At 33.6% G+C, this 14,931-nt stretch overlaps 1 protein-coding gene across 1 annotated transcript; it reads left to right on the forward strand.

Annotated features, from left to right (window-relative positions):
• The first annotated feature begins 5,476 nt into the window (after positions 1-5,476).
• Positions 5,477-11,738, forward strand: LOC141677882 (uncharacterized). The gene is made up of 9 exons (XM_074483994.1): positions 5,477-5,580; positions 6,228-6,660; positions 6,784-6,871; positions 7,976-8,061; positions 9,893-9,971; positions 10,111-10,170; positions 10,980-11,101; positions 11,183-11,254; positions 11,508-11,738. Exons 1-9 carry the CDS (start codon positions 5,496-5,498, stop codon positions 11,608-11,610), a joined length of 1,128 nt encoding a protein of 375 aa, XP_074340095.1. The 5' UTR covers positions 5,477-5,495; the 3' UTR covers positions 11,611-11,738.
• Positions 11,739-14,931: the final 3,193 nt, after the last annotated feature.

The raw sequence follows: 14,931 nt of genomic DNA on the forward strand, positions 1-14,931 counted from the left end.
AGAAATCGAAGGGGAAGAAAAGAGAATAGTAGAGAAAGAAACAAGAACAGAGAGAGAACCAGAGAATCGAGAGAGGCCGAGAGATGAGAGACAAAAGAATTGATGTTTAAGGGAAATAGTAAGGCAGCAACACGTGTCCTGCAAAAATTGGATACATGTTAATTTATTAAAACGTATCCCTGAATACCTGGGGACCAAATTTTTATCCCGAATTTATATTTTAACGAAATAAAGTATGATTAAAAACATATCGAAATAAATCCAAACTAGTCTCAAAATGTCAAAAATATCCCGAAATTTATAAAAACATAAATTTCGAAATTTTAAAACAATTTTTGGAGTGCACTTTACAACCGCTTTTTAACAATAAAAGAAACAACGCGTAGGGGAAATTAATCCCAAAAATTTCCCAAAAAAATTAAAATTCTCAGAATAGTATAAACTTAGTAAAATATGAATTTCGTGATTTTTGAAGTAATCTGGAATTAAATATGGATTTTACAAATAAACACAACCAGAAAATCATTTAAAGATAAATAATTAGTGAGATATTGATTTCCCAATTTTATAAAGTCCTAAAAATAATTATTGAAATTATAATATTTTAAAACCAATTTTAGAGACAATCCAGATATTTATGGAATTAAAACTATAGTAAAATCACTTTTAAAAACGTAATAAAACCATATAACTCAATACTAATCACAAAAATTCCAACCTCTATACCAATAAATCACAGACACATAAATAACATCAACACACTGCTGCCAAAACCAATGCACATATTTTATTTATTTATTTATTCAATTATTACACCTTTAAAATATTAAAAATAAAAGAAAATACATGAGTCGTTATATCTCAAACATTATACCATCCCAAACCTCAAAACCTAAATTTCTCTACAAACAAACAGCCAACTCATTCCTAAAAATTCCAATCAGCACAAGCCAAACAAGTCTCAAGAAAATCACAACTTTACCTTTAGCCAAACCATCACACAAAACTCATTTCAAGTCTGTTGGAAGAAAACCTAAGAAAACTAATCCTAATGAAAGAGTTGAAGTTGCTGAAAGGGCCATCTGGAATTGTTTCAATCAGAATAATTTTCTACCCTTAAACTAGTAGAGTTCAGATGAAGACTATTTCCAACAATTGGCTGAAGAAATAGTTAGAGTTTGGGTTGTTACTCTAAAGGAAGTAAGAATCTACTTTTAAGATGGATCCTTCACTTTTTTTGGCAACAATTTGATGGACTCTCTCTCTCCAACAGAAATTAAAAGAGTGATAAGTTTGTTGAAGGACAAGGATACTGCTACAAGAGCATGGAGATTTGTTCTAGCTGAATGGCTGATTGCAAGAGAGGAAAGGAAATCAAGGTTTAATGCAGAAAATGAGGAGAAAAAAAGGAGGTATGATGAGGAGATTGACATGTACATCAAAAGATCAGAAGAACTCAAAGCAAAAGGGATGAGCAGAATCTCTAAAGATGGAAGATTTCTAAATATAAAAGCTGGCAAATTTTCAAGATTCAGAATTAAAATGTTAGATGGTTATCTAAAGCAAGACAGACTCGATTTAATAGAAGCTCTAACAGGGACTCCAATAGTAGAGGAACTTGAATTCCTTGTACACCTAAAAGACCTCATTATATCAGAATCAGAAGTGCCAATCTTTGTATGATGTCTTGTAAATACTCGGACTAAATATCATCTAATGTACAATTATTGTAATTGTGTCAATGTTTATATTAGTCTTTCTTTCCATTTTATCTTGGGGTTAGTCTTGTTGACAGGCATGAATTTGTGCTAAGCAATCTTCTCACAAATTGGGGGAGATTGTTGTGCAAGACATGCATGTATCTCAACAAGACTAAGTCATATTGACAACCCTAAGTAAGTTGTATTGTTATCTTAGTTTGTATTTGTACTTTTAACATTTTAAAGTCTGTAAAAATGCAAAGGAGCAGACTGGAGTCTTTTTCCTGAAACAGTATCAAGCCTAAGGATTCTTTCTGGAAGAAGATCAAGAAGGTGATGCCTCAGAAGAATTTTGAAGAAGCTTGGAGTTGAATAAATCTATTTGGATAAAAATACTCTAAATCAAGATCTCTACAAGTCACAGATTTAGTGTTATAGAGAAGTCATTCGAGAACTCCAAATGACTTATCGAGAAGTCAAGAAAGCTACTAGAGAACTCAGAGAGATATCGACAAGTCAAGAAGACATGAAGGTTGGAGATATCGACAAGTCATTTCTTCACTAGAGAACTCAGAGTTATCGACAAGTCTACATTCATCAGAGAACTCTGAGTTATCGATAAGTCAAAGTTCACTAGAGAACTCAGAGATATCGATAAGTCAAAATTCACTAGAGAACTCTAAGTTGTCGACAAGTCAAAGTGAAGACATGATGCTGAGAGATCTCGACAAGCCAAAGTTTCATTCGAGAACTCGGACACCTCTATAAGTCAAATTCACTAGACCAACTTGGACTCTTGTCCAGGCTGTTTCTAAATTGAATTTTTTTTCTTCTAAAAATAGAAACTGATGGAGATAAATTGTGTTTAGCACATTACGATAAAAAGCAAAGAATTAACCTCTAGGCGTTGGGAGGAAGCTGGCAAGGGCTAATTTAAAAATTATCTAGTAAGGTGGGGATGAAGGGGTGAAAGGGAAACCTAACACCAGCTCCGATAGTATCCCTAAAGACGCATAGTGCATCCTTCTTCCAGTGACAAGCCCTGTCAGCGGCACTAGCTGAGAGCAATTTGTAGGGCTTCTCGACCCTATAAATGAAGTTCATCTTCTCCAAATCTTTCAAATTGTAGAAGGTGTTGATGTGGTCATGTGCATCAAAATGTGCATCATATGGGTACTCATCTCCCCTAGTGTTGATCATATCAATCAAAGAAGAGTATCTCGAACAGATGGGGAATTCATTGGACTTTTTCGCCACGTTCATCTTTGCCAATCGAATAGCCTTTTTGTCTTCCATCTGGAAAAGTAAAAGAAATGTAGAAAACATACAGAAAAGTATGAATATATGCATGTAAAGTGTAGAAAAAACCCCTAAATTATGAAAGTTCAATAAAACCCAGGAACTATGAATCTTAAAACCCAAAGTTGGGCCAAAACCTGGATAAATAGAAAGAAAATGATGAATATACCTGAAAAAAGCTTGAAGATTTGAAGATCTTCAACCGGAAAACATGATATCTCATTGGCAGAAAATGCCTTACAACAGAGAGCTTAGTGAAGGATCGCCGAAAAATGCGTAGAGCTTTTGAGATGAAACTTGTGAAATGAGAAGTGACGAAGAGAATGATCCCACTCACTCTAATATATAGGCGAATTTGGGGAAGGTAAACCGTAAAAATCCCATAAGCTTAAGGCCCAAAGATAAAAGCCTAATTTCTAGAATGTTCTTGAAATTTCCAAAAGGAATAATTAAGGTCCATAGGCCCAATCCAAAAAGGATCCAGAAATTAAGGCCCATAACCCCAATCTAAGTAGGATTTGGAAATTAAGGCCCATAGGCCCAATCCAAAAAGGATTTGGAAATTAAGGCCCATAAGCCCAATCCAAAGAGGATTTGTAAATCAAGGCCCATAGGCCCAATCCGAATAGGATTTAGAAATTAATGCCCATAGGCCCAATTCAAATAGGATTTGAAAATTAAGGCTCATAGGCCCAATCCAAATAGGATTTGGAAATTATAGCCCATAGGCCCAATCTAAATAGGAATCCGAAATTAAGGCCCATAGACTCAATCCACATAGGATTTGGAATAAAGTAAAGACCAGGATCGAGGTCGAAATCCAGGTCGTGAATCCTAGTCGAATAACTTTGACTAGAGGCCTAAAAATGGACCAAGGTAAAAAGCAGGATCGAGGTCAAATAACTTTGACTAAAGGCCTAAAAATAGACCTTTATCTCGATTAAGATCGAGGTCGAAATCCAGGTCATAAACCCTCGTCAAATAAATTCGACTAGAAGCCTGAAAATAGACCATCATCTCGACCAGGATCGAGGTCAAAATCCAGATCTTGGATCCTGGTCGAATTGCTTTGACTAGACGCGCAGAAATAGACTATGATCTCGACCAAGATCGAGGTCAAAATCTAGGTCGAGGATCCTGGTCGAATGACTTCGACTAGGGTGTTGTAAATGGACCATGATCTCGACCAGGATCGAGGTTAAAATCCAGGTCGTGGATCCTGGTCGAATGATTTCGGCTAGGATGTAGTAGCTAACAAGAATTTCGACTAGAATTCTAGTCGAATTTTTGACCAGGATCCTGGTCGAAAATAGCAGAAAATTTGAAAAAAATAAAAAAAATAGGAAAATGGAAAAAATATTTCGGGAAAATGCTTTCTAGTTACCTGCAACGGTAAACCAAATAATGAGAGTAATTATCCAGGGAGATGAATAGATCGCGGAACTCAAATCTGTTCCCCTAAAAGGACAAGGAACCCTTTCTCAAGAAATTTTGATATTCTTAGAAAAAAGCGTGATTCAAGCCTCGAGAAAAGGTAAAATCACTGTGAATGTGTAGGTCGCTCCACACTTTATTTTGAAAACGATAACCTGCAAGGTCATATGGAAACTTAACTTCTACAAAATCTTATATGTTTTCCTAGAAGTTGTGGGGCAAATGCTAGGGGATAAAATTAATCCTTATTGCGTAATAAATGAGCGCATTGATTAGGCCCGATTTGGTCCAATGATGAAACCCTGTTATTAAGGCCAAACAATTAATATGTCATTAATTGGACTCAAGGGGCCCACAGACCAAGGATTTATTATTAAATTTGTAAGTTATAAATCAACGCAAATTATGATTGAGAAAATAAATTTAAATCATAATCAAACTCTCAAAAAAGTAGTATTGAAGCCACACAATCCCATAAGGAAGCAAAACCCTATATTCTAGGACTCCAAAATCCACTCTAAGTCCGAGACTTACCCACCAAGTCTCCTAACCCTAATTTAGCTCAAGGCATCACACACCTATATAAGGGGGCTCACCCTATAATTCAGAATTACGTTTTTTGACTTGATCATTGGCATACGGTAAGATATGTAGGCATCTTGTGAAAACAGATTAAGTCACGAAGTACGGGAGCAGTCAAATAAGAGTTTTGAGCTCACGAACCCTAACATTAAATATACCCTAACTTTTTAACCATTACACCAAGTATATAGTATTTACATATGAGTAATGCTAGAATTATCAAATTGATTATCAAAATTTCATCTGAAAACTGTTATATCGGTGATCTGTTAATTTGAGATATTTTTATGAGTGAAATTTATGTGAAAGATGTGAATTTAGTGATATTAATCGATTTGACCATATTAACACAGGTCATTTGGAATATATTTTATATGCCTTTTAAAAAATAAATGAAAAAGTAATTAGTTTCTAAATTAAAAAAATAATATAATTAAAATATAATTTAGTGGTCAAAGGAGGTGGGAGGTATAAAAAAGTATGTTGGTGAGGCTGAAGGCTGAAAACCCGGAGTTGAAAGACCCCGAGGCAGGCAGTTTTGAGGAGCCTCCATTTCATTTCTGGGGTAACAATTCATTACACCCCCCCCCCCCCCCTAATCTTTGAATGTTTGAATGTTATTTATAACTCCGTGTCTGTTTGAAATTTTAGTTGCTATGGTGTGTATATATGTATATCTCTTCAGAATCAACAACCCCCAGCCTCATTACAACTTTATTCTATTTAGATAATGGTGTTTGAGATTTTTATATAATCCTTTGCTTGCATACATAATTTTACACATACTTTCCTTATTCATGGATTTCTTGTAAAATATTTTACACCACTAGTTTCAGTGCGAATTGTGTACTTGTTGTATGTATGTATGTATGTATGTTGGTTTAACCATTTTACCCCCCAATATTGCGAGGTTTAACCCAATTATTGTCCTTAGGATGGATTATATACTTCAAACCCCGATACTTTTTACCTACCTGTCTGGATTATCAACAAAAATATCTCTCGGCTAACTATCCCCATTTGAGATTTTACCCATTTCCGAGATATGCTCTTTAAGAGTATATGTGTGTAACGTCTCATACTTTAAGTGCTGAATGCAAGCACTTCCTTTCTCTTTTTTATCTTGTAATTTACTTACAAATATAGATAAGTCATTCTATGATATTAGATCATCAAGTGCAACCTTTAATCTGCGGACATGTTTCTATGCAGATACAAACAGTTTACAAAACCTAATGATGCACACATGCTGTGCATTTACTGTTACCCAACCACATTATTATCCTCCTTATTCAACCTTCAAACCATGGAAGCAACATATAGATCCTTCTCCTCTGTTACCAACTCAATTTGTACTCGTTGCAAGCAGAAGATTGAGGAATGCTTACAGTAACACACTGCATTCAGACTCCCCACACGTCCTCATTCCTGTGACATCATCATCATTACCACCACGTTCATTTTCATCATTATCTACCAGTGTAAATGATATCTCCACTAGCGCCAGCAGCAGTAATCAGGTCCTGAATGCAAATTCTGCTAAAGGTTCAGGGACCACAGCTAGGGGAAGAAGATTGCTCAAAGTACGGGAAGAAAAGAGGAAACGTGAATATGACCGTCTTCACAACTATCCTGCTTGGGCAAAGTCAGCTGCTACTCATTTCTGTTGAATAGCAACCTAATACTTCTGATGTAAAAAGAACAATTTTAGATTTTTGTCGTGTCAAGCAATTTTTAATTACTTTTTTTGTGCAATGGCTTCTATTAGGGTTTTGGAGGATGCTTGTAAATCTGATTCCGAGCTTCGAGCCGTTCTTGGTGATAGCATTGGGAACCCTGAGTTGATGAGGAAAAGGGTATGCGAAGTTGATTCTTTTTCCTTCTGCAGACTCATTAATGTTTATTTTATAAACATGATACTTTAAAACTTCTTAGCTTTGTATAAATGAAACAAACAGATTTATATAAAAATAAGTCGTACCAAGTGCACACGACCCCTGCAAGGTCTAGAGGGTTCTCAGTGTACCTCTATTTCACGTTAGGAAGCTGTTTCCTGGATTTGAAGCTATGACCTAGTGCACCTTGTGTCAAGCACAGCATTGCTGAAATGACTAAAATCTTGTTTAATTTAAATACCTAGATACGTGTCTTGGTTCAGGGGTATGGCTTCCATGCGTACAAAACGCACCTGCTATTAAAATTTGGGAAAGAAAAAGTAAACTAATGTCACGCGTGTCTGTTTTATGTGACTTAATCCAGATCAAATACTTTAGAAAATTGTTTCAATGAAGCATACGCAGTCTAAAGCTTCGTGTATTACACAGAACAACTGTCAACCTATTCAAAAGCACCTGAGGAGATTAATTATAATATGTAAGAGCTAGTGATTTGTTATATAATGTTAACTTGATGCTTGTTGTAGCGGCTGATGTTACTACTGCATATGAAATTGCCTTTCCTCCTTCATGATAACTTAACAATTTCAGGTTGTAATAGCAAATAATTACATTGGTGTCATATGCTCCTATATCCGCAGAAGAGGAAGTAATATTATAATTCAGATATTGTGCTGAATAGCTAACCTGCAATCATTGCCCAAGTTATATTCCTGGAGTTAGGGTAGTAGCTTGGTTAAAGAATTTTTTTACACTCTTCGTGATTGATTTGATTTTAATGTAGCTTGGTTTTTTTTTTACACTCTTTTTGATTGATTTAATTTACAGTAGTTCTCCTAATAATTGGGATTTTGCGTAAATGTAGATCAAAGTCTTCTTCAGCAACGATCAATTTCTTTTTTCTTTGTTAAAAATCTGTTAGCATGAAATTCATTGCAGTAGGCCTGAGAAAATGTTCGGGATGCAAGAACACGAAAGTCATAAAAAGATTGCCCTTCGAGACTGACTATACTTGTGCGTACTTCTGCTTTCCCAGAAATGATAATGCAATTACTACTTTTACAGGTTGAAGAAAGGGTTCAGAAAAAAGGTCGTGATTTCCAGAAGTCTAAGACGGGATCTGTTCTAGCATTTAAAGTCAGCTTCAGAGAGTAATCTACCACTTATATATCTAAATTTACCAACATACAACCCTTTTTATTTCTTTTCTCCTATTTATTTTTCAGTAAAGTTGTTTGTCACTCTCTTAGCTAGAAAGTTAATAGAACCTATAACAATGATGTTGGGTTATTCTTTTCAGATATTAAAATACTGAAAACACCAATTTAACCTCATGCCTTATCCTATCTGTGATTGCAATCAGTAGCTTCCGCATGTTTGGCACTTACATGACAGTCCCTTGGTCAAGATTGCATTAGTAGCTTTAATTGATATCTTTTGAAGCTCTGTGATTATTTCTTAGTAATTTGCATCGGGGACTTGGCTATATTAAGTTCATTCCGACTAAAGTTTTTCGGGAAAAAAAATCGAGGATCAGTTTTAGAGACATGGTGACAATAATTTGTCTTCAAAACGAGAAGCAAGTTAATGCTTTTTTTTTGGAAGCATACAACTTTACACTTGATTTTCTGGGTGAATGACCTGTGACATGCATGTCTTTTATGCATGGTAATGGGGTCAAGAAATTTAAGACCAGGTGCACAGGGATCTTGCGTCACCAGGGTCTGGGGTAGGTCCTGATGAACACAGCCTTGCCTAAAAAAAGCTGTTTCCAAGATGTGAAAATATGTAAAGAAGTTTGCATGCCCTGTGCATCATCGCAATTGCCTACGTTGTACAACAAGATTGGTATCATAAAATTTGTTTGATGACAATGTTATGACTTTTCAACGAATGGAAACTAAAATAGGAGGAGGCTGGAAATTAAGATTTAATACCTTTATAGTTGTAGTAGCTATTTTTAAATCTAACAGAACTCACTTCATTTTGGTTTATATCATGATCATCCGATAACATATTTCCTGTACCGTCACTTGTACATTCATTGACCAATTTTGGTTCTTAAGATTTAAGAAATGAAATCGATAGATAAGCTCCAAGTGTTACTATTTGAACTCCATTTTGATATGTAAATTACTTAAATACCCATAACTTTTATGCAACTCCCTCACTCATGTTTTGGGTAATTATGTAATTTACATATCAAAATGGAGCTTAATAGTAATACTTGGAGCTTATTTATCATTTTCCCGTCAAAAAATAATTAATGAAATTGTTCATTTATGAACCATGGTGATTACACTTTTTCTGGGGCAAATATTACACCTTCAAACTAGCTATCTAAATGCGTATCTGTCCTTCACTTTTGATTTGTGTGTGTGTGTTATTTAAGCAAATTAAAATGGTAAATTGGTTGACAGTTCAAGGATCATATTCCTCTACCAATTCAAGCAACAATTATTGTCTGTTAAATGTACTCCTCGGTGAGTATATATGTTGGCGCAGCCACGGGTGTGGAAATTTTCACATTTTATTGCATAATTTTGAAGATGACAAGCTTTACAGATTTATTCGTGTTTACAAATTTCGTAAAAGTCATGTCATATTCTATGATGAATCATGTTTCAGTCATATAACCAGGGCCTACTATACCTTTCTGATATCCTATACCTTGGTTGCAGATTACTTGTTGGCACACAAGTTAGTACTTGGTAATATGTATTTAATGTAGGTAATGAACTCTCGTGGAACCTTAAGATTTTAGCAGTAGGGCCTACTACATAGATTGCTTGTTTCTGAACAATTTTGCATGATAGGTTCGGTGTCCATGTACATAATTACTAGTACTAGTATGTGTCCATTTGTCACATTGCTCAACTGCTAACTAATTAAGAAAATAGATGTTCATTTGCCTTTATGATTCCAACTTTTTCAGCAGTAATTGTAATTACGTGTTGTTTATGTCATGCTACTGTCCTTCAGCTTCAATCCTGTGGATTCTTACATATGGTTTGAGTTACTTGGAGCGCCATCTGATCAGGATGTTGACCTTATTGGAAGTGTATGTATACTTGTTACTTTCTTCTCTTACCAGTGGTTTCCCATCTCCCATTCCTTCTACATTTACTTATATCAGTTTTTGCAGCTAAAAACTTTTAGTTTGCAGCAGTTAGATAGGAATTAAGAAAATTTTGTGACAGGTTATTCAATCTTGGTATGTCATGGGCCGCTTGGGTGCATACAATCAATCTAATTTGCAGGTACGGTAATTTTTTTTCTTAAAATCTTTTTATTGTTAGCCTTCTAATGCCTATATATATAATTACAAATTAGTATGGTGGTAAAAGAGCAAGTCAATTTATCTTACGGAAACGTTTATACTTTTCCATCTTTTCACAATGAGAGGAAGATCTACTTTCTGTTGAAATTGAGTGCTTGCGGAGTTTGTAGCATCCTATGATCTACTTATTTTACAGTTTTGGTCATTGTCAAGAAAAATTTAAAAATAGAAACAAATAAAGGAAAGTTGGAATTGTAGTTGTAGACAAAGGTATCAACTCCTGAGATAGAATTCACTCTTGCATATAGTTGCCACATGTATGCAATTTGTGAAGAACATACAAAGATTGTATTTATCTTTATTAAGACAATTGGATGCCCACATACACATTTGATTAGAAGCAAGGCTTTCAGTGAACACAATTCTCAGTACTCACAATTTCTATCATTAGCAGATGTCTTTTGAAAACCTTTTGAATTCAATCAGTTGGGCAATTTTGTAGTCATCTGTTTTTCGTGATTGGTATTCGTGCCAATATGTATGGGAAGTGGGAAGTCTCGCATATATTATGCATAGGGATTTGATGTAGTTAGTATCTTTGCTTCTGAGAGATACATAGATCACTCTGCTTTGTCACATCCATAATACAATATTATGCTTGAGATTTTTTTTAGTTCGTGTTGTCATCTTTTAAAGCTAAAATGGTCACTGTAATAACATGGATAACACTTCTCTTATTAAAATTTATTGAAATTTAGAAATGTTAATTCAGGGTGACTATTAGTGCAGTTGGCTAATTCATCAATGGAGTATAATCCTCTCTATGATGCAGACAAGGGTTTTACCGTGATGCCATCATCATTCCATGATATAAGTAACGTTGAATTTCAAGAAAACTGGGGTCGTGTTTGGTACAAACTTGTCAAATCAATTTAATCCATTTAGTAGTTTGGCTTTCCTTTAGATTGACTCCATTATTAATAATGCAACAGGGTAGACCTTGGTACTTCGGATTTTTTTGCCATCGATGTACTTCTCAATTGCCTGACTGCGCTGAGCTCAGAGTAAGCATTTTCACTCAGGCTTGTATCCAAGTAGTTTAATTATACTCTTGCACCATGGTAAACCTCTCTTTACTTCTGCTTGGACTGCATTAATTCATTAAAACAATGTTTCAAGTTTGAATTTGAGGTAATATTTTTAATTTTCAAAAGTAGTTTTGCAAGCTTTTTTATAATGATAAGAACCGTCCTTAAGTTCTTTTTATGCCACGAAAAAAACAACTGTTCTTACCACATCCTTTTTTACTTGTGGCAGGTATGTTGGCTTGAAACAAATTGTTTTTGGTGGTCGTAGCATGGGTGACTGGGAAGAAGGAATGACAAGCACGGAATATGGTTACAAATTTTTCAACATCTAACACTAGACAAGATTTGTCTTTTTAAGTAACTTGTTCATTCATTGTATTTGTAGATTTGTGAGTTTGGAAAATTTATAGTCATATTAGTGTTTTTCCAGAAAAAAAAAGAAAAAAGAAGATTAGTGTTTTTCCTTTTTTCCAGTTTATTTAATAATCATTAAATCTTTTATATCACGTACTTTAAATTCAATCAACCAAACAACCATACCCGGAATATACCGCTAATAGCCGTGTGTTCGGAGGGGTAAAATATATGCAGATAATACACATATACTATTATATTAAATATAAAATAATGAAAATTTGGTTGGTAGTCGGTCGGGTCATCGTAATTATAGTAATATTTAAAATAAAACATTATCATAAATAGATTACTATTAATAATATAATTATATAAATACAAATAAAATTGTAATATATCTAATGGTTTTGATTTAAAAAAAATAATATTAAATATTAAATAAAATTATACTATTGATCCAATGCTAAATAAAAAATAAATATAAATTACGTACAATTAGTTGGATTTGCTGCCTCGGATTAAAATAAAATAATAAAGACCGATTTTTTTTGAAAGCAAATTCGTTTGATCGATATAATGTCATGAGGGTAAAACAAAAAATAAACGAGTTAAAACAAAATAAAGTGAAAGTAAATTCATTTGGCGGTATAATATCATCACACTAAAATAAAATTGTACATATTATCAATTCGGGCTAAAACATAATAATATTCATTTCGGGGTAAAATGAAATTAAACAAAAAATTAAATATAATTAGCTGGATTTAGTTAACATGACGGGTGTGAGAATAAAACCAAGATTTGCTATATGAGGCTAAAACAATATGATAAATACTATCAATCTAGCTAAAAAATATTTTATCAAACCGGGCTACAACAAATGTGTTGGTCACCCCGGGGAGTCGATATAATGTCATCAAACTAAAACAAAACAATATATATATTAATTCGGTCTCAAATAAATTAATAATCACTCCGGTCTAAAATAAAATTAAAAAAATAGTAAATATGATTAGCTGGATTTGGTTGATATAACAACCTCAAGCTAACATAATTTTTTTGTCACTGACACATAAAATTTTACCATTGATTTGGGTTTAAACATATTAAACTAATATAAATCTGAATATAATTAGTTGGATTTGTTCGGTTAACATACTAATGACAATTCGTATACTATTGATCTCAACTAAAACTTATCTTTTAATTAAATATAATAATCTTTCATTAACACACCAATAAATATTAATAAAAAAATAAATTTCAATCATTACATTATTTTTTAAAACAGTAGTATCACTAACTTATACACCTATGTGTCTATTATTAAGTATTATCAAATCATATTATTAAAATTTCAAATAAATAAGTTTCATAAATTATTTTTTTTGCTTCAAATTAATTTCAAATACATTAGGTAATATTAAAAATAACCCGTGCATCACACATGTTTTAGGCTAGTATATATATATATAGGAAAATGATCAAATAGAAACTAAAAATAAAACTAAATTTAGAATAGAAATTGGAAACTAATCTAAGTATAATCTAATGCCCCTCTAAAAGCACCACACCCAATTAGCTGTACCCTGTTAGGAAATGAATAACACACACATGGGGTGAATTTGTTTTAGGTGTTTTTGTGCTTTTCTTGAATTTTTATGGTTGAACAAAGTAAATTAAATATTGTAGAGAAATGTGTTAATGCAGAATATAAGCATGCAATAATAAAGAACACAAATCTTTCAAAACTCACTTAATTTTATATTAAAATTAAGAATGTTTTGCAACAAAATTTCTAGGCTCTTTGTTGATATAGAGCTTAGCTTCTTCTTGAGAGTGTTACAAGATTTTTCTATCTAAATTGTTACATCTAACAAAGGACCAGTGTTAACTTTATAAATCAGTTAACTACTAGTTTACACGGTGTACAATAAGATATGCTAGTAACCTTTAGTAAACTATCACTTGTCATTTCCATTTTAGGAAAGTGAATCTTCTATTTCTGGCTTAACATATCATTAGCATGCTGTGATTACTTTGATCTTCCTTTGTCAGTTAATCTTCACCATTGATCTTGCACACCCTTCAAGATGCTTTTCGTAGACTTGTCAATCCAGCTGGTTGGATTGTTTGTTGATTGTAGATCTTGGATATTGAACTAGTCTGCATTTTGTACTTTGAGAATTTACCTCGAGATCTCCAGTTAGACATATAGAGATCTTGAGATCTCGATAAGTATAATGACTTATCGAGATCTCTAATACTCCATAGTGAATTTGACTTGTAGAGGTCTTTGAGTTCTCTATAAGAGACTTTGGCTTGTCGAGGTCTCTCAGTTTCATGTCTTCACTTTGACTTGTCGATAACTTAAAGTTCTCTAGTGAATTTTGACTTATTGATATCTCTGAGTTCTCTAGTGAACTTTGACTTATCGATAACTCAGAGTTCTCTAATGAATGTAGACTGGTCGATAACTCTGAGTTCTCTAGTGAAGAAATGACTTGTTGATATCTCCAAACTTCATGTCTTTAATTGACTTATCGATATCTCTCTGAGTTCTCTATTAGCTTTCCTGACTTCTCGATAAGTCATTTGAAGTTCTCGAGTGACTTCTCTATAACACTAAATCTGTGACTTGTAGAGATCTTCACTTAGAATATTTTTATCTAAACAGATTTATTCAACTCCAAGCTTCTTCAAAATTCTTCCGAGACATGATCTTCTTGATCTTCTTCCAGATAGAATCCTTAGGCTTGATACTGTTTAAGGAAAAAGACTCCAATCTGCTCCTTTACATTTTTACAGACTTTAAAATGTTACAAGTACAAATACAAACTAAGATAACAATATAACTTACTTAGGATTATCAATTTGACTTAGTCTTGTTGAGATACATGCATGTCTTGCACAACATACCCTCCCACACGCAATCTCAGCTTTTCCCCTTCGTTTTTAATTTGATTTTTCCCGTCAAATGGTAATTTTTTTTAAATCCGACTTCACAATATTTTTCTCCATCTCTCAATGACCGATTTTCATACCATATGTGATATATTTCAAAGTAATTTAAAAAAAATATTATTTGATTTCTAGTTTCTATTCTAAAATTAGTTTTTATTAGAGTAGCCTATATATATATGCGTGCAAGAATTAAAAGCAATCACTGAGCCCATGGTTCAAAATTCAATTGACTCGCCACCGAATTGCCACTGTTTGGACGCGCTGATGCCACCATGAGATGGTCCTTCATCAGTAGTTCCTGGAACCGTTATTGTCCGCCAAAAACCATCACCGGA

This window comes from Apium graveolens, chromosome 8, assembly GCF_009905375.1.
Source record: "Apium graveolens cultivar Ventura chromosome 8, ASM990537v1, whole genome shotgun sequence".
Lineage (NCBI taxonomy): Eukaryota > Viridiplantae > Streptophyta > Magnoliopsida > Apiales > Apiaceae > Apium > Apium graveolens.